Raw genomic sequence first — 26,605 nt, 5'->3', positions numbered from 1 at the left:
TATACTTGATTTGTAAACAGGGTCTCACTAAGTTGCTGAGAGCCTCACTAAGCTGCTGAGGCTGGCTTCAAACCTGTGATCCTCCCATCTTAGCCTCCCAAGTACAGGGATTGCAAGTGTGCCCCACCACACCTGCCTCTGTCCTGTTAAAGTTGGCTCAGAGTGTAAATTAGTGAGGCCGGTGGCAGGGCCCAATTTCCCAGGAGACACAGGCCTCAGGGTCTGTGCACCTGATGGCCCAGGGCGACTGAGAAATGACTTGGCGTCTCTCCTAGAAAGCACCATGAAGCTTCCATTTAAAACTGTTATTTGAGCCGGGCGTGGTGGCGCACGCTTGTAATCCCCACGCTTGGGAGGCAGAGACAGGAGGATGGCGCAGGTTCCAAGCCAGCCGCTCTGGCTTAAGAGACCCCGTTTCCAAAAATAAAAAAGTATAAAATAGGTCTGGGAGTGTAGCCCGGAGGTAGAAGGGCTTCCAGGAACCCCAGTACCACCAAAAAAAAAAAAAAAAAAATACCATGTTATTTGCTGGGCATGGTGATCCATGTCTGTAATCTCAGTGCTTGGGAGGCTGAGACAGGAGGGTCACAGGTTCAAGGACAGCTTTAGCAATGTAGTCAGACCCTGTTTCAAAACAAAAAAGTAGCCAGGTGTGGTGACGCACGCTTGTAATCCCCGTGCTTGGGAGGCAGAGACAGGAGGATCACGTAGGTTTGTAGCCAGGTTCGCTGGCTTAGGAGACCCTGTTTCCAGATAAAAATATAAAAGTAGGTCTGGGAGTGTAGCCCAGAGGTAGAAGGGTTTCCAGGAACCCCAGTACCACACACACACACACACAAAAGTAAAAAGGGCTGGGGATGTAGCTCAGAGGTACAATGCCCCCAGGTTCAGCCGGGCGCTTGGGAGGCAGAGACAGGAGGATCACGCAGGTTTGAAGCCAGCCTTGCTGGCTTAAGAGACTCTGTTTCCAAATTTTAAAAAAATATATAAAAATAGGTCTGGGAGTGTAGCCTAGAGGTAGAAGGGTTTCAAAAAAAAAATGTCCCCAGGTTCAGTAACACACACACACACACACACACACACACACACACCCGTTAAATTTTGTGTTTTTGAAATATACAACCCGTGGAGAGGCTGTGGCCTCCAGCTCTGTGCCCCTCAGCCAGGCGTTGTTGCCCTGCTGACCCGTAGACTTCCTGGAGGATGGGGCCACAGGCAGAGCCTCCCTGAGGAGGCACGGCCTGGCTTGTTCTTCAGTCAGGAGGCAGAGCTTCTGGCTTCCTGCTGCTTAGGGTATCCAGCCAGAGGCAGAAGCCCTGTGGTCTCCAGTGACATGAGGCCCCGCCCTCTCAGTGGGTAGCAGACATGTTGTGGGTTACACATAGGACACTTCGCAGGCAGCTTCTTGATGCGGAGAATGAAGAAGTCCCTTGAACAGAGGCTGAAAGGTAGAGCGTTCTGAAATCCGGGAGGGTTTTTCATAGAGGACTACCAGGTGTATTTCTTAGAGCCTGGCTGCCCCTCTTCAGTCAGAGCTCCTCGATGAGGGCCTACTGTGCACCAATCACCCAGACCCCGAGCAGGGCAGGCAGAGGTGTCGCTGTTTGCACAATTGCAGTCCCCCGCCTTTCACCCCATTGACTCCAGCAAGTTCTTGGGACTCACCTTGACCACAGCTGAATAAATCATAGGGCAGTAAAGACTTGGGGTCCAGCCAGGTGCCGTGGCGCACACCTGTACTGCCAGCGACTCAGGAGCTGAGGCAGGAGGATCACAATTTCCAGGCCAGCCTGAGCAATTGAGCAAGACTCTGTCTCAAAGAATAAAAAATAAAAAAGGGGCTAGGGATGCAGCTTAGTGGGCGAGTGCCTGCTTGGCCCGCAGGAGGCCCTGAGCGCCTTCCCTATGGGGGAGGGGAGGCCTCAGGCTCCCTCTGTCTTAGGAAGATGATTCCCATTCCGCTTGTTAACTCCTTTTGTCCCATTATCCCAGATGTAGGACATCTGTGAAAGTATAAATGTGGCCGGGTGCAGTGGCGTGATCCTATAATCTCAGTACCTGAGAAGCTGAGACAGGAGGATTGCAGGTTGGAGGACAGCCTCAGCCAGTAGTGAGGCTCTCAGCCACCTAGGGAGACCCGTTTCAAATAAAAATAAAAGCCAGGCGTGGTGATGGCGTGCACTTGTAATCCCAGTATTTGGGAGGCTGGGACACTTGTAATCCCAGGACTTGGGATCTCAGGTTTGAGGGCAGCCTCAGCAAGCAGTGAGACTCTTATCAACCTATTTTATTTTATTTTCAAAATAAAAAACAAAATAAGGCTGGGGGTATAGCTTAAAATATATATATATATATATATATATATAATAAAAATATATATGGTATATAATACTTAATGTACTTATATCATGTAACTCTGTAATCAGAATATTATATAATAGCTGTAATATTATAAGTTAATATATATGAGTTCTAGTTTGTGATTTCCAGCCTATTTTAGTATGCCTGTGTCAGTTTAATGGAAATATTCTGGGGAGCATCGAAAACTTAATGGGTTAAAGAGAACCCTGATGTATATTCCTTGCAACCCCTTTGAGTTTCGGTTTGCAGCCGGGTAGGTGAGCTGGGCAAAGGCGAGGCTTGATGTACTAAGGCCTGTCAATGGCGGGCACCCCTTGAAAGCTTGGCAACAGACAGTGCGAAGGCACCGAGGACAGAGCAGAGCCTCCTAGGGAGACTGGCCAGGGGCTGCACTGCGCTGTGGGGCTCCTCAGTGCAGCCATGGCCCTGGCTGATGAGTTACCAAGTCAATTTTGTGTGTGTCCATGAGTGGCACTTGAGATTGAACCCAGGAGTATTCTACCTCTGAGCTACACCCCCAGCTCTGTTTTAGTTTTCATTTTGAAACAGGGTCTAAGTTGTGGAGGGCCTCCCTAAGTTGTTGAGGCTGGTCATGAACCTGCAATCTTCCTGTCTCAGCCTCCCAAGTACTGGGATGTCAAGCATGCGCCACCATGCCCGGCTTTACCGAGTCATTTGACATAAAAAGAGTAAGAGACAGGTGGGCGCAGTGGCGCATACTTGTCATCTTGTCATCCCAGTACTTGGGAGGCTGAGGCAGGAGGATCACAGGCTTCAGGTCAGTAGTACACAGTAACTTAGTGAGACCCTGTTTCAAACAAAATAAAATAAAATAGGGCTGGAGGTGTAGCTCAGAGGTAGAATGCCACTGGGTGGAATCCCCAGTACACTGCCCCACTCCCAAAAGACTAAGAGACAACCTGTGCATAGTAAGGTTTCTTTCAACTGTAGGTGTCAGAAGCCCAGTTCATAGTATTCGAAGCCCAAAGGGGCATCTGTTGGCATGTGTCTGAAGAGTGCAGAGCAAGCAGTGCAGGCATGGCCAGACCTAGGCCCACAGAACCTTGCCAGGAACCCGCTTTCTTCTGGGCTGACTTAGTTCTGTGGCTTGCTCTTTATATATGGTAGACGACAGCAGCCCCAGACTTCCATCCTGCCCACATTAAGAAGTCTGTTGTTAAGTCTCAGGGCTGGGTCACTTGCTCAACTCTAGACAGTCATCGTGGCCCTGGCATGGGGTACCCTTAGTGACCGCGCCTGGGGCCTGTGCTCACCCCTGGAACTCGAGATCGGAGGGTCCAGCTCCAGCCCGAACCTCATGGTTGGGGAGGAAGATCTGAGTCCCCCCAAGACAGTTTGCAGGTAGCCGAACAGGGAATGAATATGGGGCAGGCAGAAAAAATTATGAGCAACAACAGCGCTGGCTACTCCCAATACAAGTCTCTTAGACCCCAGCAGGTTTCCAAGTGCTCATTTGGCTGCTGAGAAGAGATAAACAAGAAACCAGAGCAGCGGGTGGGTGGGCAGGGGGGGGGAGCTGGGGCTGTTGATTAAAGAAAGTGTGATTAACTCCTCCGCCCAGCCGGCACCCTTTCCACTCACCCCCACGCCCGTCCAGGCGGCCCTTGCTGTCACCTAACAGATAATTATTTTCTTTTCCACAATATGATTAAGTGGAGGGGAAGACAATGGACTCAGAACACAGCAGAGCTGCAGCTCTGGTGCCTTGTTAATATCTTTTTAAAAAAATGTACGTGTTTGTCCTTGGCAATATCCCTTCCCCTCCCCAGCAGCCCTACAGCTGTCCTGGGAGTTTAATCCCCTGGTGGTTCACGCCTAGTTCTTCCCCAGGGAATGTTTTACAACCATTATAAAAGCATCAGTATTAATGAGCGTGACCCTGGGGCAGGGAGAGGGAGAAACTGTCCCCACTGGAGGAAACTGGGTTCCAGAAAGCAGCTTCTCCAAGGAAGTTGCTTTTGTGCTTAAGCAGCGGTTGGGAACCGAGGCACATCCAAGGAGCTCAGTTTTTTTTTTTTTGGTGGTACTGGGGTTCCTGGAAGCCCTTCTTCCTCCGGGCTACACTCCCAGACCTATTTTATATTTTTGAAACAGGGTCTCTTACGCCAGCAGGGCTGGCTTCGAACCTGCGCGATCCTCCTGTCTCCGCCTCCCAAGCGCGGGGATTACAAGCGTGCGCCACCACGCCCGGCGCCCGTGTTTTGTTTTAAACAAATGGCACAGGCCTGTAATCCCAGTACTGGGAGGCTGAGACAGAAGGATCACAGGTTTGGGGCCAGCCTCAGCAATTTAGTGAAGCATTGTTTCTATGTTAAAAAAGAAAAGAAAAGATCTGGGGGTGTAGCTGGGAGATAGAATGCCCCTAGTTTCAATCCTTTGTCCAAAAGATAAATGAGTAGATAAATCAACCCATGCACTCCCCTGCACGTAGCTCTGGTCTTTGCCAGCCACCCCGGGGACCTAGCTTCCTTCCGTGTGATCAGCAGACTTATTTAGCTGGAAATGTTGCATTCATTTTTTGTTTTGTTTTTGTGGTCCTTGGGATGGAACCAAGAAGCATTCTACCTCCAAGCTACACCCCCAGCCCTATTTTTTATTCTTTATTTGAAACAGGGTTTCATTGAGTTGCAAAAGGCCTCACCATGTAGCTGGGTCTGTATGAATCATGATCCTCCTGAATCCTCAGCCTCCCGAATGCTGGGATTACAAGTGTGCATTCCCATGCTTGGCTGTTTTTAAATATTGAACTCAGGAGACAATATAGCATTCTGACACTTCATATAAAATTGCTAAAATATCATTAAAATGTATGTCTGTTTCCACGAGTACCTAGCGAAGAATCAGTCTGTTGCTTTTAACAATGAGACAGTGGTGGCTTGACATCTGAAATTTAAGTTTTTACATAATCTAATAGTTTTTTTTCCCCATTGGGAGCTGGGGTCTAGGAAGGGGACCCAGTGCTTTGTGCAAGCTAAACACCCTTTCTGTTGCTGAGCTAGTTACACCCTAGGCCCTTCCTATAACGTTTTTGCTTCATCTAATGAGTACAGCCACACGCGTGTCTTCACCATTTTGGTTTTCTTGAGAGGAAGAGACAATTGTATCCACAGTCTTGAGAGTGCCTTCCTCCTTAGCCCCATATTGATTTGTTTTCTTGGTCATCTGTTCATAAATACATTCATTACCTTTGGGAAATTGCAAAGATGATTACTGCAAATGTTCTTTTTTTTATTAAAAATAGCTTCTGTGGGTTTTTTTCTTCTAAAAACAATGCATGGTTATTGAATAGGAAAACAGCTAAGCAAAAAGAGTCAAAATTAACTTTCTGGACATTTTGTCTATATCTACGTGTTGGTGTATTTTTTTAATTTACAAAAATGACATCCTAGCCGGGTGTGGTGGCGCACACTTGTAATCCCCGCGCTTGGGAGGCGGAGACAGGAGGATCGCGCAGATTCGAAGCCAGCCTCGCTAGCTTAAGAGACCCTGTTTCCAAATAAAAATATAAAATAGGTCTGGGAGTGTAGCCCAGAGGCAGATGGGTTTCTAGGAACCCCAGTACCACCAAAAAACAACAACCAAAAAATGACATCCTACAAAAATGACCCATCCTAAGTCGGGCGAGGTGGCGCAAGCTTGTAATCCTAGCATTTGGGAGGATCGTGGTTCACGGACAGCCTCGGCTACTTGGCGAGGCCATTTGCAACTCAGACCCTGTTTCAAAACTAAAAAGACTGGAAAATAGGGCTGGAGGTGTAGCTCTGAGGTACAGTGCCCCTGGGTTCCTTCCCTATTACTGCAAAAAAAAAAAAAAAAAAAAAAAAGACCCATCCCCTCCATCTTCTTTGCCACCTGTTCTTCTAAAGCAACCCACCCATCTTGTCTGGCTGCAGGTGGGCATGGAGGTCGCGCCGCATCTAAAGGAGAGCCTCAACCGGAACTTTTTTGACTTCCTCCTTACCTTTAAGCAGGTACGAGAAGGCTGTCAGAGGGCTCAGGTGAATTGACAGTTGTGTGAGAGTGAATTCCCAGAACCCAGCGGGCTTTCCCAGGCGAAAATGCCTTTCAGCCCTTCAAATGTGGAAACCCTAAAAAATGGCACCAGCACCTGTTAAAACGTGTTGATTGAGCCTCGGGAGGGAGCGGGAGAATTAATATGCATGTGTGAACAGGAAGCCTCCCTGCACCGGCCTTTCTTCCCGCATCTGCTGGCACCTTTTTTTTTTTCAAATCAGGTTTTTCTTTCCACAGCACACATGCCCGGAATGGTGGGAAACTCGGTATACTTTTTGTAGTTTAAAAAAGCCCCAACTGGGCCGGGCGTGGTGGCGCATGCTTGTAATCCCCGCGCTTGGGAGGCAGAGACAGGAGGATCGCGCAGGTTCGAAGCCAGCCGTGCTGGCTTAGGAGACCCTGTTTCCAAAAATAAAATAGGTCTGGGAGTGTAGTCCGGAGATAGACGGGCTTCCAGGAACCCCAGTACCACCAAAAAAAAAAAAAAAAAAAAAAGCCCCAACTGAGAAGCCGGGCTGTTTCTCTTGGAGTGTGATGTATGTGGTCCAGCCTCTTAGCTGGTCAGGTGGTTGCCCTCCTCTGAATGTACCTGTGGTCTTCTGCAGATTCACAGCGATACGGTCCAGAACCAGCTGGTGGTCCAGGGAGTAGAGCTCCCATCCTACCTCCCCTTGTACTCGCCCGCCATGGATTGGATCTTCCAGTGTATCTCCTACCGTGCCCCCGAGGTAACTACCTGCCAGCTAGCAAGGGGACATGCGTCCCTGAGGGGGATGTGGGCTCCTCTCTCCTTGGTGCCCTGACGGCCCTGCGACTTTAATAGGGCTTTCCTAGCCGGGCGCGGTGGTGCACGCTTGTAATCCCAGCGTTCTGGAGGCTGAGACGGGATGACCGCGGTTCGCGGACAGCCTCTGCTACTTAGCGAGACCCTTCGCAATTCAGTAGGACCCTGTTTCAAAAATAAAAAGACTAGCCGGGAGTGGTGGCGCACGCTTGTAATCCCCGTGCTTGGGAGGCGGAGACAGGAGGATCGTGCAGGTTCAAAGCCAGCCGCGCGCGCTGGCTTAGGAGACCCTGTTTCCAAATAAAAATGTAAAAATAGGTCTGGGAGTGTAGCCCGGAGGTAGAAGGGTTTCCAGGAACCCCAGTACCACCCCCCAAAAAAAATATATATATATGACTAAAAAATAGGGCTGGGGGTGTAGCTCAGAGGTACAATGCCCCTGGGTTTCATCCCCAGTACTGCAAAAAGGAAAAAAAAAAAAGAATAAAAAATAGGGCTGGGGGCATAGCTTAGAGGTAGAATGCTTGTGGGTTCCAATTCCAGTACCGTAAAAAAAAAAAAGGAAAAGAAAAGAAAACAATACAGGGTCCTTTCCTGACAGCCACAGCAGTGCCAGCGCCAGCCTTTCTAGAGGGCTCAGCATGGCGGCTGGTTCTGTGCTGAGCACCTTTCCTAGGCTCTCGTTTAAGGCCTGGGAAGGGGAGGTGGCCACTCAGAGAGGCTGCATCCCTTTGTGAGGTCACAAGGCGTGTGATGGTCACCGTGGAGCAAGCCGACCTGGGCTGGGATTCCTTGCTCCTGCTCACCTTCCTCTGCGGGTTTTTTGTCTGTCGCAATCCTGGAGAGTTGAGAGCGCCCCTGAGAATTCCTCTGCTTTAGGGAAGGGCAGTTAAGTCCAGATACTTAATCGCTCTTGTGAGGTCTTCTGTTGCTTTTGCTAATTGGCGTGCTGTCGCGAGTTCATGTGGTCTCACAATCAGAGCAGAGATCCTCCTTTGCTTCCCTCTCTCTTGTTGGGGAAGCAGTTTCGACGGAACACAAGTATGAAGTGGTCTAATAACTGGGACAGAGGAAGCTTTCTCTGCCTTCCCTGGCGCAGCCCCTCCGGAGGCTGAGGGAGGAGGAGCGCGAGGCGGAGGCCAGCGTGGACGACTTAGTGACACCCTGACTTAAAAAGAAATAAATAATAAATAAATAGTGCTGAGGTTATAGCTGAGGCCCTGGGTTCAATCCCAGTAAAACAAAACACCACACACACACACACACACACACACACACACACACACACACAAACACAGATTTGCCAGAAAACAAGGATACTTAAAGCAAAATGAATCCAAAGGCCTCGAGAAGAACAGGATGTGACTTTGACTAAGTGGTTCCACTTTCATGGATTTCTCCTGTAGAAATAATAAGTAGATGAAAGCCAGGCGTGGTGGCACACGCTTATAATCCCAGCACTTGGGAGGCTGAGACCAGAGGATCCCAGGACCAGAGCTTCAGCAACATAGCAAGGCTCTCAGAAACCTCGTGAGACCCTGTTTCCAAATAAATTGAAAGCCGGGCGTGGTGGCGCACGCTTGTAATCCCCGTGGTTGGGAGGCAGAGACAGGAGGATCGCATAGGTTCGGAGCCAGCCTTGCTGGCTTAAGAGACCCTGTTTCCACATTAAAAAAAAAAAGGTAAAAAAATAGGTCTGGGCGTGTAGCCCGGACGTAGAGGGGCTTCCAGGAACCCCAGTACCACCAAATAAAGAAATTGGTGGCACATACTTGGAATCCCAGCATTTGGGAGGCTGAGACAGGAAGATTGCGGTTTGTGGCCAGCCTCAGCTACTTAGTGAGGCCCTTTGCAACTCAGTGAGGCCCTTTTTCAAAATAAAATAATAAAAACTAGGGCTGGGGGTGTAGCTCAGAGGTAGAATGCCCGTGGGTTCCATCTCCAGTACCACAAGGAAGAAAGAAAGGAAGGAATGAAGGAAGGGAGGGAGGGAATATCGGGCTGGGAGCATAGCTTGGAGGTAGAATGCCTCTTGGTTCCATCCCCAGTACTACAAGAAAGAAAAGAAAGAAAAAAGAAAGAAAGAGAGAGAAAGAGAAGAATGAATGAATGAATGAATGAATGAATGAATGAATGAATATCGGGCTGAGAGCATAGCTTGGAAGTAGAATTCCTCTTGGTTTCATCCCCAGTACCATAAAAAACACAAAAAAAAACCACAACAAAAACCTGAAATAAGTAGATGAGCACACAAGTGTGAAAACATTTGTTCACGCAGGGCTGTTCTGCTGGTGCGAGGTTGGGGGTGTCCAGCAGGGGCGTGGTCAGGTTGCGGGGTGTCCTGGGGCCGGCGAGTCTGCGTCTGGTCTGACCTCAGCGAGTTTGCCGTGTACAGCTGAGCGGAACGAGTGGTTCCACCCAGTGCTGCACGCAGCAGCTGTGTGGCCTGGTGTTCAAGTGAGGCCCTGGAGTTGGGGCGCCTGGCCCGCACCTCAGCTCCTGGACAGGTGATGGCAAGGTGGAGGCAGCTGACTTGTCCCCAACTACTCGGAGCCTCTTTCTTCATCTGTAAAATGGGAGCCATGCTAATCATTCCCATCTCCTACTCTGCGGCAAGGATTGGAGGAGATGGCCTCCCATGGTGCTAGGTGTGGTCACACACGGCACTCTGATGCAGGACTTTTGTGTCTGCCTACGAGAGTGGGGAAGGATGCTTGGCGAGCTATTGCTGGAGGGCAGCAAGTGTTCGGGCCATCTTATTTTTTTCTTTGACCATCTGCTGCCTAACTTTTCAGTAAGTATGTACTGCTTGTATTTTTACTTTTTCAAATTCTAAAGCATGAGGAGAAAAACAGGGACATCTTGTATTTTAGGTGAAAAATTTTTTTAATTTTACTATTAAATAAATTGATTTTAAATCACGCCAGTACAAAGAAAGGGAAGATTGAAAATTTCTTCCCCATTCTCTGTGATCTGCAGCGTAGGATCAGCAACCACATGGTATCCCTAGCTCTTGGAGGAAGGGACCGTAAACCTGACTATAAAAAGAGCTGCCCTCTGCCAGGTGTGGTGGCAAATGACTATAAACCCAGAACTTGGGAGGCTGAAAGAGAAGGATCTCAGGTTTGATGTCAGCCTCAACAACTTAGCAAGGCTGTTAGCAACTTAGTGAGACCCTGTTTCAAAATAAAAAATAAAATAGGACTGAGGTATAGCTTAGAGGTAGAATGCCCCTGGGTTCAATCCCCAACACTGCAAAAAGAAAGCTCCCTACTATTCCACTGAATGACTCCAGTATTCACACGAGCAATAGGACTGACATATTGAAAATGAGAACACTAAGCCGGGCGTGGTGGCGCACCCTTGTAATCCCCGCGCTTGGGAGGCTGAGACAGGAGGATCGCACAGGTTCGAAGCCAGCCTCAGCTACTTAGTGAGGCTCTCAGCAACTTAGTGAGGCCCTGTTTCCAAATAAATATAAAATAGGTCTGGGAGTATAACTCAGAGGTAGAAAGCCTCTGGGTTCCACCCTCAGTACCACAAAAAAAAAAAAAAGGAAAGAAAATGAGAACACTTATTGTTTTCCTCCTTATTTTAATGGAAGACAAAATCAGATTAAAAATAAAAGGTACCTGTCATAAAGCATTCTTCCTCTTATTTTAAGCATCAAGAGTCTCAGAGGACAGCAGAGGCTGGGAATAGAACTTTCTCGGGGAGTACAGGTCTAGGAAATCATCATTGCATTAGGAGAAATGATTAAAAAATCAGGTCACCTGAATAATAATAAATGCTGGTTCTTGGGGCACTTAAATAAGGGGCTTGCAGTGTCTTGTTAAAAATAAACCGATCATTTTCACAATGCAGAAGAATTGATGTCAGTATCAAAGGTGCACATGACAGTGTGATGCACACAGGTTTTGGAAAACAGCTGGTGTAAGTCAACTTAGGGAATAGAGCCCTGTGTGTCTCTAAGAGGCCCAGCCTGCAAAACAGAGGGCTGTGAAGTTTGCAGCAATTGGAGATAGATGAAGTGGGCAGGCATTTGTAGGAAATAAGAAATACCCAGGGCTGTGCATTATATCTGATGCATAAGATTTCAGATTAAGGCCAGGCATGTCCTGCATGCCTGTCCTCCCAATACTTGGGAGCCTGAGACAGGAGGATCACAGATTTGAGGCCAGCCTCAGCAACTTAGGCCCTCAGCAACTTAGTATGATCCTTTTTCAAAATAAAAAATACAGTAGGGCCAGGGGTGGGGGGTAGCTCAGAGATAGAACGTTTCTAGGTTTTATCTGCAGTAACACACACACACACACACACACACACACACACACACACACAATTGGAAAGGTATTATTCCAAGACAGTATTCACCCCTCTTACAATTAAAATAAGTTTATAGTAAGTAAAAAAATGGGTTTTATACCCTTGTTTCTGAAATGTTGAAATTGAGTTGGGGGGTCGCAAAGGAGGTAAACACCAGCCAAGTTATTAAAGACCTCTTTAGTCAACCGGCACCTTTGGGTGAGATCTGCTGACCGTGGGGGAAGGGACCGATGACCGAGCAGCAGAGTCACAGTCGGTAGGCAGAGTCACGCGTCAGAGAGGAAGTGCGGATATTTATGTATGCAGGGTCTTGGAGTAGAGCTAGTGGCTGGTCCTCTTGTGACATCTGGAGTCTCGCAGCACCTGGAGTCTGTCTTGCGATGTCTGGGGTCTCCTGATACCTGGAGTCTTGTGACATCTCCCCTTCTGGCTTCCAGGGTTCTGCCTCCTGTCCCCACTGTGGGGTCCTTTAGGGGAAGGGAGGGACCCAACCTATCTGTTTCAGGCACATTCTGCCTATAAAAAAGCAACCATGTCAGTAATGGAGCCGAATCCTTGGATTAGCTGCTTGTGGTCATTTGTTTGTTGGAGATGGGACAGGAGTGTAGAGGGAGAGGGGCCTGACTGGGATCCCAGTTTTGAATCTTGTGGGGCGTGGAGGTGCGGGATCCCTGGCGGGCCATGTTGTTCAGGTTGGGAATACTGAAGGGAGAGGACAGAGCACCGTGCAGCTGGGCAGCCCACCGGGCAGGCCCCTCTTCCCTCAGGCCACTTGACTCCCCCACCACCTCTGTGCCTCAGTTTGGCAGCTGTAAATGGGGCTAATAGTAAACCTTCCTCTGCAGGGTATTATGATGGTGACCATAATACACTTTGGGGTGGTGGCCCCCACTGTTAGGGGAGGTCCTGACAGGCCTGGCTGGGGCAGATGGGGTAGCTGACTTGAGGGCTGGGGGTGAGGACAGAGGCAGCCCACAGGTGTGGAGGGAGCCGGAAGTCAGGCTGGGGGTGGGAGCGTGTCTCGCAGGGCCGGCTCCGGCACTGGCCGGCCACGCGGTCGTGGGCGGCAGGAGCTCCTGATGGCTCTTGATCAGGGGAATGAATGATTGGGAAAAGCAGCGCTTTGGAAAAGGTGAGATTGGCAGAAAGACCAGTGGATGAGGGAGAGGAGCACCCGTCGGTAGCTGTGCAAAAACAGGAGGCAGACCGGATGCGAGAGAATTTCATAATCAGAAAAAAGTATTAGTATAAAGACAGCACCATTGGAAGCGAATTAGAAAAGACCAAGGTTGAAGGAGCATTAGCCGCCTCAAAGCCCTGCCGTCCAGAAAGGGTCGGTGTCCACGGTGTTGGCGCACTGCCCACCTACGTAATATTCCGTGTGCACATGCGTGTGAGTGCGCGCGCATGTGACTGCGGTTTTGCTCTGTAGATGAGAATGTCTTCTGTATCGTTTAATGAAGCTTCCCCTCCCTCTTAGCCTCCGAACACATACTTGCAAACCCTGTCAAGCTAGCTAGGTGGCCGTCCATCACTTGGGGGTGTTTGGAAGCAGCAGGTGTGGGGTATGAAGGAGGGAGGAGGGGAGGAGTGGAGACCTTGAGCCTGTCACGGTTTCCTCGAGGCTGAGGCTCCCCTGTGCCAAGCTCTGGAGGTAACTACTGTCCTTCACGGCCACTCAAGGCCACGCAGTTACCACGCACATCTTACAGCTGAGGCAGCGGGCGTAGCAGCTTACGCTCACACAGTCAGAGAGGCAGGCTGTGTGGCCATTTTGACCCTAACTCTGAAACTGAGTTCAGCTGTGGCCTTGGGCTGACTTCCTGTCTCTTGTCCTGTGCTTCTAAAGTTGGTAAATAAACCTAAATAACATTTAAACCCCATCAGTTACGTTGGGCGTGGTGGCGCACGCTTGTAATCCCCGCGCTTGAGAGGCGGAGACAGGAGGATCGCGCAGGTTCGAAGCCAGCCGCGCGCGCTGGCTTAGGAGACCCTGTTTCCAAAAATGAAAATGTAAAAAATAGGTCTGGGAGTGTAGCCCGGAGGTAGAAGGGCTTCCAGGAACCCCAGTACCACCAAAAAATAAAAATAAAAAATAAACCCCATCAGTTAAGTATGATGGTAGTTATATAAATATAGATAAGTATATATATACTGATGAAATGTCATAGGATTAGACCCAAAGACATATCTTTCACTGCCATTAAAAAAAAAAAAAGCATGTGTAAAATAGTCTAGTTGGAGCCGGGCATGGTGGCGCACGCTTGTAATCCCAGCGCTTGGGAGGCTGAGACAGGAGGATCGCACAGGTTCGAAGCCAGCCTCAGCTACGTACTGAGGCTCTCAGCAACTTAGTGAGACCCTGTTTCCAAATAAAATATAAAATAGGTCTGGGAGTGTAGCCCAGAGGTAGAAAAGCCCCTGGGTTCCACCCCCCAGTACCACACACACACACACACACACACACACACACACACACACGACAAAATTAAAAAGACTAAAAAATAGGGCTGGGGGTATAGCTCGGAGGTATAATGGCCTTGAGGTCCATCCCCAGTACTGTGAAAAACAAAAAACAAAAACAAAAAGACCCTCGATAAAATAGTCTAGTTGGCTGAGTGTGGTGGCACACACCAGAAATCCTAGTACCTGGGAAGCTGAGACAGGAGGATCACAGGTTCGAAACTAGCCTCAGTAACTTAGTGAGACACTGTTTAAAAATGAAGAATAATTTAGGGCTGGAGGTATAGCTCGGGCGTAGACTGACCCTGAGTTCCAACCCCAGTACCTCCCCCCACAGTTTGGTTGACTGCATCCCGGCAGCGTTTTCTCACTGGAATGACGCACTAGTTATATAAGATGTCAGTATTGGAGAAGGCTGGGTGATGGATACCCAGGGCCTCTCCGCACTATTTTTGGAATTGGTTATCTATCTATAATTAGTTCAAAATAAAAAGTTGCTACACATCCATTAAGGGAAATTTAAAAAGTAATGTTCTATTTGGGGTATGGATTCCTTGGCCATTAAAATACAGTGAGGTGAAAATTAAAATCAGAAATAAAAGGAATGAGATAGGTTTGTGTACTGACATGGGAGGAGAGAGGCCTATCCTGAATTCTTGAAGAGAAAAAAGCATGTTGCAGCCCAGTGTGTAGAAGATTACATTATTTTTATAAAAGAAAAACTTGGGCAATAATAATTATATATTTATAAGGCATAGGCAAAGTTCTAGAAAGATAAACATCAAAATGTTGACAGTGGTGGTCCCTGGGAAGATCCTGGAGGATGGGGGGTGGAGGGCCCTCACATCTGTCCTGATCTACGCCACTACTGTTGGAACTTTCGTCTCGAATCATTTCTTATTTTTATGAAAACAATGAGATGTTACACAAATAAAATGTAGGGGCAAGAGCGACGCGTCAAAAGCCCAGGCGAAGTCGAGCACCCTGAAGAACTGCCTGCCCGGCGGCCTTCGCGTTCTGCTGCCGCGAGGTCTGACGGGCGAGCGCAGCCAACAGGCTGCTTTGGATCGCAGTGGGCTTTGACCTGTTGTTCACCTTGTTCTTGCCAAAGATGATCGATCCAGTCACTTCTCAGAAACATAAATAAGTAAATAAGTAAATAAATAAATAAATAAATAAAATAGCCTCTAATACACTTGCCTGGGATCCCAAACATTTGTCTCCTTGGATACTGATGGGCATTCCTATATTTCTATATGTCAGCCTTTTTTTTTCCCCCAATTATTTTCTTGGATCTATTTCTCATGAGTGTGTGTGTGTGTGTGTGTGTGTGTGTAAGGAAAACTTTTTAGGCATGCATCTTCCCTTTTTCTTTTTTTTTAGTGTGGGAGATTGAACTCAGGGACATTCTACCTCCAAGCTACATCCCAGCCCTTTTTTTTTTTTTTAATTCATTTATTTTTGGTGGTACTGGAAGCCCTTCTACCTCCGGGCTACACTCCCAGACCTATTTTTATATTTTTATTTGGAAGCAGGGTCTCTTAAGCCAGGGAGCCTGGCTTTGAATCTGCGTGATCCTCCCAAGCGCGGGGATTACAAGCGTGCTCCACCATGCCAGGCTTGTTGTTTATTTTGAAACAGGGACTTGCTAAGTTGATGAGAGTCTAAGTTGTTGAGAATGTCGCTAAGCTTCTGAGGCTGTTCTCGAACCTATGATGCTCATCTCAGCCCTTAAGCACTGGGATTGCAAGCATGCACCACCACATCCAGCTGTGTGTGTGTGTGTGTGTGTGTGTGTGTGTGTGTGTGTGTGTGAGAGAGAGAGAGAGAGAGAGAGAGAGACAGACAGACACTCTACCTCTGAGCTATACCCACAGCCCTTTTTATTTATTTATTATTTATTTATTTATTTTGTGGTACTGGGGTTGGAACCCAGGGGCTTTCTATCTCCAGGCTGCACTCCCAGACCTACTTTATACTTTATTTGGAAACTGGGTCTCACTAAGTTGCTGAGAGCCTCACTCAGTAGCTGAGGCTGGCTTCCAACCTGTGCCATCCTCCTGTCTCAGCCTCCCAGGCGCGGGGATTACAACTGTGCACCACCACACCAAGACATGTGTGTTTGTGTGCGCGCGTGCGCGTGCGTGCCCATCTGTGCATGTGTGTGAGAGTTAGAAGGACCCCATGAGAGCTTGTGTTCTGGTCTCTCCTTTGCTACACTCTCTCTGGCGCTGAGGACATGGCCAGGATGTTCCGCTGCTCCCTAGGCAGGTGTGGACCGGTGGAGTGTGTGTTGGGGCATGGCAACATGGTGTGATGATTACGTAGAATTTCTCTTTCCCTTTCCCGGCCTTTTCCAGGAGCCACTTTGGAATTAGTTGACTTTTCAAGTAGAGAGATGTACAAAGGGGTTGGCAGAGCTGTTTGCAACATAATCAATTTTGTCCTCGGCTGAGAGGCTTCTGGCTGCAAGGAACAGACTCCCAGCGGGCCCAGCCTCCAAATATAATTCAGTGTGTCCTCTCCCAGAACAAGGGCAGGCTCCAGGCCAGCAGACTCCATCTGCCCTTCTGGTCGGCCATGCCTGGCTAGTAGCAAGGTGGCCGCAACCACTCCAAGCGAGCGTCCTTACTTGACCACATCCAGGAGCAGAGGGGTAGGGAGTCATTCACTTTCCAACAGGGAATCCTTTCCTTATAAGGACGCCAGCCCTATTGGAGGAGAGTGTACCCTCACAGCCTCATTCCATCTTGACACCTCCATTAAAAAAAACATCTCTAGCCGGGCATGGTGGCGCACGCTTGTAATCCCCGCGCTTGGGAGGCTGAGACAGGAGGATCACACAGGTTTGAAGCCAGCCATAGCTACTTAGTGAGGCTCTCAGCAACTTAGTGAGACCCTGTTTCCAAATAAAATATAAAATGGGTTTGGGAGTATGGCCCAGAGGTAGAAAGCGCCTGGGTTCCATCTCCAGTACCACCAAAAACAAAAAACAAACAACAACAAAAAAAACTATCTCTAAATACTGTCAATTAGAAGTTAGGGCTTCCACATGTGCATTTTGGGGAGATGTAACTTAACTTAGTCTATGACAAGACCCAACTTGATTTACATGAGGCAGAGACTGACACCTGAATACAGTCAGGGTTCTGGACGCAGTTCTGATGCGTCTCCATGGTGAGGGTGAGCTGTTGATCACTCCACAGTCCGAAGGACACGGAAGGTCACCCGTGGGAAGGGTTGAATTGTTTTCTAGAAGTCATGAACACCCGGACACCCAGGACTTGGGAGGCTGAGACAAGAGAATCGCAGGTTCAAGGCTAGTCTCGGCCACATAATGAGACTCACAACTTAGCAGTTTCTTCTCCGGGTGCTGGAGGTTCATCCCCCAGCACCAGAAACAAAACAAAACAAAACTTGAAGACTTGTTTGACTTTGGGGCCAGACTTAGACACAAATCACATTTCGGATCCTTACCAGAAAGTGGCTTCCTCATCTGTAAAATGGGCCTAGCCTTCCCTGGTGAAGGCGAGAGGGCAGGAGAGCCTTTCTCTGGTCAGCGAGGCCGCGCGTCAGGCCAGTGCTCAGCGCTGAGCCTTAGACTTCTGTCTGAGGCTCGACCTTGGTTGAACCATCTCCAAACCACTGCCCTAAAGGCTATGTCACACGTTGGTTTTTTTTTTTTTTAAACAGGAGCTCTTCTGAAGATAGATAATTGTCTTAAGATAGTGCTAAAGCCATTAACAAGATTCCAGAGACTAACCCCTTTACCTTTGGGGAGAAAAACAAGTTTGAAGACATCGGAGAGGAGAGAGAGAGCAGAGCACGGCTTTGGCTGCCGCCTGCTCGGTCTCATGTCTGGCCACTGCCACGGGCTGTGTGGCTTTAGGCGAAGGCTTGGTTTCTCATCTGTGAAGTGGGAGGATCCAGGGCCTGCCTTGTGGGTGGTTGGGAGCGGTGAATTTTACACAGAGTGCTTCTCCTGTTGCCGGCGGGCAGCGAGCTCTTGATCCCTGGGAAACCAGGAGAGCGTGGTGGGCAGAGGAGAGTCGGGGGCAAAGTCGTTTCCCCCTCACCGGTGCCCTGGAGTGCAGGAGGGGCTCCTGTTTCGGAGTGACCCTGTGGACGGGATGGTGCCGCTCTTGTCCTCTGTGCTAAGCTCTGTACCCACACGCAGCAGGTCGGTGCTTTTCCAAGTTCTTGCCCTGGGCATGGGAGAGGTAGATCTGAACCCAGGAGGGCCCGGGCCAAGTCCCAGCTCTTGGCCTTACACCAGGTGCTATGAACATGAATGTCCTTCTTCCCCGCCCTCCCGGTCCTGGCTGGGCACTGAGGAGCCTGGAAACAGGCACGTGGCCATGTTTATCTTAGAGGATCCCTGCCCCTTGCATATCTCCTAGAAATCTAACCTGATGATTCTCTTTTAATTAAACTTCTTAGGCTCTGCTGACGGAGATGATGGAAAGATGTAAGAAGCTAGGAAACAAGTAAGTACTGGAAGATTCCTAAAGCCTGAGCTTGGACCTGGCGCTGGCTGGTATTTTGGAGCTTGGCATGCTTACATGGGTGAGACACAGTGTGGGGGTTTCAAACACAGGAGTCCACTGGCCTGGCCTCAGATCTCGGCTCCAGTCTGTCTTAGGTCTGTGACCTTGGGCCATTTACACACTGCCTCTCTCCTTTTCCTTATCCGTAAAATGTAAAATGGGTATAATGGCGCCCTATTTCCCATGGGGCATGCTAAGTGGTAGGGCCAGGTTAAACTCGATCCTCCTGCCTCCTGGGCACAGAGGTTCCGCTATCCTTCTCATGGTTTTAATTGTGTAAGCAGCCCTGAGTGGGTTTTGTTCATGGCGGTGTCCCTAGTGCCCAGAATACAAGATCTGTTTTCTAGTGCCCAGAACACAAGATTTCTTTTGGAAGCATTGTTTTCATAAGAGAGATGTATGAGCCGGGCGTGGTGGTGCACGCTTATAATCCCAGCATTCGGGAGGTGGAGACCGGAGGATTGCGGTTCGGGGACAGCCTCGGCTACTTAGCAAGGCACTTTGCAACTCAGTGAGACCCGGTTTCAAAAATAAAAGGATTAAAAAATAGGGCTGGGGGTGTAGCTTGAAGGTACAATGCCCCTGGGTTCCATCTCCAGTACCACAAAAAAAAAAGAAAGAAAGAAAGAGCGGTGTATGGTTATTTCAGCAAGAATCAATATTGTTACTTAGCATTTAGTTTAATTAGTACGTCATTCTATTTGAAGGCTCACTTGTGCTTAAATAGATTGGATTGCTTGCTGATTTACCTGTCCATCCATCTATCCATCCATTCATCCAGTTAATTCAGCATTAATTGAGTTCCAAATATGTATAGAACTCTGTCAGTCTCTAGAGCTTGCCCTTTTCTCTGGTCTTTTTCTGTTTGTTTTCAACCCTACCATTAAAGGCTGTCAGTCATCGTGCTGGCAGCGTGCACCCTCAGGTCAAGCGACTCACTAAGGGGCAGAGGACTGACCTGGGGCCTCCGTGTCTCGCAGTGCCTTGCTGCTGAACTCTGTGATGTCCGCCTTCCGGGCCGAGTTCATCGCCACGAGGGCCATGGATTTCATCCGCATGGTCAAGGAGTGTGAGGAGTCGGGTTTCCCCAAGGTAGGCTCCGCCCCCGAGGCTCCGCCCCCTCGGGGCAGCGGGACAGTGAGGCCAGAGCCATCTGATCGCTCTCAGCAAGGGAGGGCCAGGCGCAGGGCTGTGTGGGGTCTGAGGGAACAGCGAAGGCTCTGTTCCTGGAGGCCGCCAGGGAAGGCAGGTTAGATTAGGACTGTTAACACCATGTAATCGCTGTGCATCAGGCCCGTGAATGCTAAATCCCCTCAACTAGCTCTTCACAAAGTATGTAGGAAGACGTTGGTCTTTAAAAATATATTTTCTCAAGCCAGGCGTGGTGGCGCACACTTGTAATTCCAGAATTCGGGAGGCTGAGACGGGAGGATCGCGGTTCGCGGACAGCCTCAGCTACTTAGTAAGGCCCTTGGCAACTCAGTGAGACCCTGTTTCAAAATGAAAAAGACTAAAAAAATAAAGCTGGGGATGTAGTTCAGAGGTAGAATACCCCTGGGCTCCCCAGTACCGCAAAAAGGAAAAAAAAAGGATATATATCTTCTCTAAATATGGGTATGCACACATCCCCATGGTATCCTTTTTTTTTTTCGGGTCTGGAGGTGGAACCCAGGGCCATTCTACCTCCAAGCTACACCCCTTGCCTTATTTTTTTTTTTATTCTTTATTCTGAAACAGGGTCTCACTAAGTTGCAGAGGGGCTCACTAAGTAGCTGAGGCTGTCCGCGAACCGCGATCCTCTGGTCTCAGCCTCCCGAATGCTGGGATGACAAGCGGGACCCAAAGAGAAGCCCAGCACCTGTGTGGATGTTGTACGGCTTCGAGCCTCACTACGCTGTGTATTTACAGTGCACCACTGAAAGTGTGTCTGTGTATATATCTTTATTTATGTGTACATGTACTTTTATATATGATATATAAAATATACATCTTATTGTATATGTATATATGTATATGGGCATACTCATTATGGAAACGCTTTGTCCAGCAGAAGGTTACGGCCCACAGACCTGTCCTCAGAGGCAGCTCTTTGTTTTGAGGTTCTCAGTGGTATAGGCATAGATCGAGTAGGAGTTCAGAAAGAAGGCTTTCAGAGGTTTACTTCGGGATGGATTAAATGCTACCACTGCGCGCGCGTGTGTGTGTGTGTGCGCGTGCAAGCCTCAAGCTGCTTTGATTTGAAATTTTCACTAACGTGACGGTTCGCTCTCTTCCTTAGCATCTTCTTTTTCGCTCCCTGGGGTTAAACTTGGCCTTGGCCGATCCGCCTGAGAACGACCGACTTCAGATTCTCAATGAAGCTTGGAAGGTTATCACTAAATTGAAGAATCCACAGGTGGGTGACCATTTAGACCTGGGATCGACTGGGTTTTGGCCCGAGTTATACAGTTATTTCCTTCCTTCCTTCCTTTCTGGTACTAAGGATTGAAGTCAGGGACATTCTACCTCTGAGCTACACGCCCAGCCCTTTTTATTTTGAAAGAGGACCTCATTAAGTCCTTGAGGGTTTCACTACCTTGCTGAGGCTGTCCTCAACCCTGCCATCCTCCTGTCCTAGCCTCCCAAGTACTGGGATTGCAGGTATGCCCCACCATGTCCAGCTTGCACTTCTGGATTAGATTTAAAAAAAACTTAATTATTTGCTAGCCTATGTTGTAAAACTAATGGCATTAAAGATGGAGTTTTTGCCAGGCGTGGTGGCACACAGTTGTAATCCTAGCATTCAGGAGGCTGAGACCAGAGGATTGCTGTTTGTGGATAGCCTCAGCTACTTAGTGAGGCCCCCCAAAACTTAGAGAGACCTTGTTTCAAAATAAAAAAATAAAAAAGAGGGCAGGAGTTGTAGCTCGGAGGTCGAATGCCCCTGGGTTCCATCCCCAGACCCGCAAAAAAAAAAAAAAAAAAAAAAAAAAGATGGGTTTTTTTTTTTTTTGACTTTTCTATTCTGTCCTTATGTCTTATTTTTGAGGCCTCAAGATGCACTCAAAATATAAAATTTCACATATTTGAAACTTTAAAAGACCTATGACCATGCAGAGGACTTTCAAAATGTAGCAGCCTAGGGGATCTTATTTTGAAAAACTTAGGAAAACCAGAAACATAAGGATTGGTAGGAAAATCATCACTAAACTCTAGCAGTTATGTTCTCTGTTTAACCCAGACTGACCAAGCGAGACAGCTTTATCCTGTAAGGAGATCTACTGTGTGAAATGTGACTCTTGCCGGGCGTGGTGGCGCACGCTTGTAAGCCCCGCACTTGGGAGGTGGAAACAGGAGGATCGTGCTGGTTCGAAGCCAGCCGCGGTGGCTTAAGAGACCTTGTTTCCAAAAATAAGTATAAAGTAGGTCTGGGAGGGTAGCCCAGAGGTAGAAGGGCTTCCAGGAACCCCAGTATCACCAAAAAAAAAAAAATAAATAAAAATGATAGGCGTGTGAGACGTGCATATATTAATCTTGATTGAGATATTCCAAAAGGTGTGCATGTTTCAAAACAACACGTGGTGCACTACAAACACACAGTTTTATTTGTGAAAAGAAAAGGCAAACACGGTGGCACACGCCTGCAACCCCAGTACATGGGAGGCTGAAACAGGAGGATCCCAGGTTCGAGGACAGCCTTAGCAGTGCGGGGAGACTCTTAGCAACCTAGCAAGATCCCATTTCAAAAAGAAAGCTGGACGTGGATCTTGTTTCAAAATCAAGAATAAAAAAATAGGGCTGAGAGTATAGCTTGGAGGTAGAATGCCCCTGGGTTCCATCCTTAGTACTGCAAAAACAAACAAACAAACAAACAAAAAATAGGCAAAACCCCCTGCTTATTAAGGGTATTTGAAAATCTTCTAGGGCAATAGGTTAGTGCCTGGACTTGTGTCTCAAAGCAGCTTTGTGTCAAATGTCTGCGTTCACAGTTTTCTCCAGTCCTTTTTTTTTTTTTTGTACTGGGGATGGAACTCAGGCACATCCTACCTTCGAGTTACACCCCAGCCCTATTTTTATTCTTTATTTTGAAACAGGATCTCACTGAGTTGCCAAGGGCCTCAGTAAGTAGTAGTTGAGGCTGTCCGCGAACTACGATCCTCCCGACTCAGCCTCCCGAATGCTGGGATTACAAGCGTGCGCCAGCACGCCCGGCTTTTAGATTTCTCCAATCTTTTTTTTTTTTTTTTTTTTTTTTTTGGCGGGTCTGGGGATGGAACCCAGGGGCATTCGACCTCTGAGCTACACTCCCTGCCCTATTTTTTTTTTTTTAATTCTTTCTTTTGAAACCGGGTCTCACTGAGTTGCAGAGGGCCTCACTAAGTAGCTGAGGCTGTCCGCGAACCGCGATCCTCCAGGTCTCAGCCTCCCAAATGCTGGGATTACAAGCGTGCGCCACCACGCCCGGCTTAGATTTCTCCAATCTTTACCTCAATACTCACCTCCTTAAGTTTCTCTTCTCCACGTTGCAGTTAGATCTGAAGATGCCCTGCGCTTTTCCTGTGTGAATAAAACACACTGGTCCCCCTTATATGCAGGGAATACATTCCAAGACCCCCAGGGGCTGCCGGAAGCTTTAGAGAGTACTGACCCTGCTACTACTGCCTTTTCCTACACACACACCTGTGCTAATGGGGTAACTTAGCAGGACTGTTTCAAAATAACAAAATCCGGCTGGGGTGTAGCTCAGAGGTGGAATGCACTAGGGTGAAACCCCCAGTCCCACAAATAAAATTTTATGAGTTGTTTGTTTTTGGAATTTGCTATAATTTCTACAGCGCAGTTGACAGTGGGTGCCTGACACTGCAGAAGAGGGGCCTGTGTCCACCATTCCCCTGCCTGCCCCGTTGCCTCTGTCTTACAGCGTGAGCACTGCAGAGCTGGGCTGGCCGCCCTCCTCCCTGGCCTCCTTCCACCCTCCCAGGTGTCCTGGCAGCGGCCGGGCTCTGCTGGCCAGCACATTTCCATCGCTGTCTCGTCTTCTCTCCGGGGGCCCCCTACTTGGATCTAACACAGTTTCTTATGTAAAATCATTAGTGCTTTCTCAGCTTTTTTACAAGCTTAGGAAAAAAAATACCTTTTTTTTTTTTTTTTTTTTTTTTTTTTTGAGTGTGTGTGGTACTGGAAATGGAACCCAGGGGCATTCTACTTTTGAGCTACACCCCAAGCTGAATTTTCTTCTTTCATTTTGAAACCAGGTCTCACTAAGTTGCTGAGGTTGGCCACAGACCTTCGCTCCTCCTGTCTCAGCCTCCCAACCAAGTACTAGGATTACAAGTGTGTGCCACCAACGCCCAGTTGTGTTTTGTTTTTGCGGGTCTGGGGATGGAACCCAGGGGCATTTGACCTGTGAGCTACACCCTCTGCCCTATTTTTTATTCTTTATTTTGAAACAGGGTCTCAGTAAGTTGCAGAGGGCCTCACTAAGTAGCTGAGGCTGTCCGTGAACCGTGATCCTCCGGTCTCAGCCTCCCAAGTGTTGGGATTACAAGCGTGCGCCACCACGCCCAGCTTCAGTTTTTTTGTTTTTTTTTTTAAGGTAACACACTTGGATTTTTTCTCCAATCTTGAAAATCGCTCTGAGTGTCTTTGCTCAGGTCCCCCCATCAGTGTCCCTGCTGAGGGGTGGGAAAGGCGCCGCGTCACCTGCAGTGAATCACCCTTGGATAGTTCTCCAAGCATGGCAGAGTGTCCCGGGTTTCCACCTTGGCTTATAGAGCGGTTCTGGAGTGAAAGTCTAATCAGTTGCAGGCAACTCCTGTTTTTTCTATAGCTTACGACTCACACTAAAATATATCAGTGGGCCAGAATTTCTCTCTCTCTCTCCCTTTTTTTTTTTTTTTTTTTTTTTTTTTTTTTGGTGGTACTGGGGTTCCTGGAAACCCTTCTACCTCTGCGCTACACTCCCAGACCTATTTTTATACTTTTTTATTTGGAAACAGGGTCTCTTAAACCAGCGAGGCTGGCTTCACACCCGCGCGATCCTCCTGTCTCCGCCTCCCAAGCATGGGGATTACAAGCGTGCGCCACCACGCCCGGCTCCATCTCTCTTTTGTCAGAGTTCTTGAAGGGATTTGTATATGGTGAACTTTTGCCATAAGCTAATCCGTGTTATTTGCATAATCTCTTATTGTAAAGGTATTTTTTTCTCTTTCTTTGCAGGACTACATTAATTGTGCCGAAGTGTGGGTAGAATACACCTGTAAGCATTTCACGGTATGTGTGACCATGAGATTATTTTTTTTTTGAGAATTTTATTTTTTCTTGTTTATAATAGTAAATGAAACTAGTTTAGGCTTTGAGACATTTCTCAATGTTCTTTTTTCCTCATATGTAAAACGTGTATTTTTTAATAATAAAATGTGATCAGGCATTAATAGCTGTACTATAACAAAAGCGTTCATACATACATGTAATTCTGGGGAGTGCTGTATTATACAAAGTTAGTGTTTTTGCCTCGGACCCTTGAGATGTAGATATGCTGAAGTGCACCGTGAGTTTCCGTGGGGTCTCATGAACAGCATTTCGCAGGCATCTTTGACTTACATGTGGTTTTTTCCTAGGATGATACTTCTTTACCTAGGCACAGACTAGAGCCACACTTTGGGGAATACTGGGCTTGTCAAAGATCAAAGACTTTAGAAACAGGTAGAAGTGGGTTCTAATCCTGTTACCAGAATTATTTGCTTATTTTAACCAACCTTAAAAAAATTGAAATAGTCTGAAGATTTGTGTGTACCTCCCTGCCAGATACCTATGTTGAAACCTTTCCCCAATGCGATGCTATTAAAAGTGGAGTCTTAGGGAGTTGCCTTGGTTGTCTTGAACCTAGATAAGTGTTACACTCTTGGCAGAACAGCAGCCAATAGCCATTATGTATCCTGCATCATGCCAACTCTGTGCGGTTAACTATGGCAGGACACCAGCCCAGTTGGAAAAAAAAAAGAGGGATGGAGCCTTTGAGAGATGATTAAGTCTTGAGGGCGGAGCCTGCATGAATAAGATTGGTGCCCTTATGATAAAAGCCCAAAGGAGCTCGTTGGCCCCTTCCACCATGAGGACGCCGAGTCTACCGGTCCCTTGAACTGGAATTTCCCAGTGTCTCCGACTATGGGGGAAAACTTTGTGTTGTTTACATGCTGCCCATGGCTGGGTTCCGGTCCATTATGCACGCTGGAATTTGAATCTCATCATCTTCGCTGTTAAAAATAATGTTCTTTGTGGTTAGAATGTAAAAAGCATTCTTAGCTAGCAGGCTGTATAACAGCAGCTTGGATTGGGCTGTCGGCCGACCCCCGATACAGACGGCAGCAGTGAGCAGTGAGCAGCTGTGGGAGATGGCTGCCGGGGCCAGTCGCTCTTCCCCCCACATCCTGGCGCTCGCTCTGCGAGCGCAAAGACTTCAACCTCTGAGGACGGGGTCAGGCCTGCTGGGAGCACACGTAGCCATCTTGAGGGCTGTCGTACTGGGCCAGGTGACAAGAGTCCAGTATTCTTTGCTTTTTTTTTTTTTTTTGCGGGTCTGGGGATGGAACCCAGGGGCATTTGACCTCTGAGCTACACCCCCTGCCATTTTTTTATATTTTATTTTATTTTATTTTTGGTGGTTCTGGGGTTCCTGGAAGCCCTTCTACCTCCGGCTATACTCCCAGACCTATTTTTATATTTTTATTTGGAAACAGGGTCTCCTAAACCAGCACACGCGGCTGGCTTCGAACCTGCGCGATCCTCCTGTCTCTGCTTCCCAAGCGCGGGGATTACAAGCGTGCGCCACCAAGCCCGGCACCATTTTTTTTTTTTATTCTTTATTTTGAAACAGGGTCTCAGTAAGTTACAGAGGGCCTCACTAAGTAGCTGAGGCTGTCCGCGAACCGCGATCCTCCAGGTCTCAGCCTCCCGAATGCTGGAACGACAAGCGTGTGCCACCACGCCGGGCCCAGTATTATTTTCAACAGAACATTTGATGCTCTTTCCGAGAACATGTGTAATATATATATTTGGAATATATTAGTCCTTTTCTCAGGAAAACAGTCAGTGATTGCCATTCTGTGTC

At 48.1% G+C, this 26,605-nt stretch overlaps 1 protein-coding gene across 1 annotated transcript in view; it reads left to right on the top strand.

Moving 5' to 3' along the window:
- Positions 1-26,605, top strand: part of VPS35L (VPS35 endosomal protein sorting factor like) — a gene marked incomplete at both ends in the record, with an annotated part of 118,763 nt that overhangs the window by 38,253 nt on the left and 53,905 nt on the right. Inside the window, 6 exons of the mRNA XM_080703938.1 lie at positions 6,276-6,353; positions 7,002-7,124; positions 18,410-18,456; positions 19,497-19,608; positions 20,795-20,911; positions 24,715-24,768. Of these exons, the coding sequence (XP_080560064.1) occupies positions 6,276-6,353; positions 7,002-7,124; positions 18,410-18,456; positions 19,497-19,608; positions 20,795-20,911; positions 24,715-24,768 (531 nt within the window). The remainder of the gene's footprint in view (positions 1-6,275; positions 6,354-7,001; positions 7,125-18,409; positions 18,457-19,496; positions 19,609-20,794; positions 20,912-24,714; positions 24,769-26,605) is intronic.

This window comes from Muscardinus avellanarius, assembly GCF_963383645.1.
Source record: "Muscardinus avellanarius genome assembly, chromosome: 10".
In the NCBI taxonomy this organism is placed as follows: Eukaryota; Metazoa; Chordata; class Mammalia; order Rodentia; family Gliridae; genus Muscardinus; species Muscardinus avellanarius.
The sequence above is the reverse complement of the archived record's forward strand: the minus strand, read 5'-3'. Positions and strand labels throughout refer to the sequence as shown.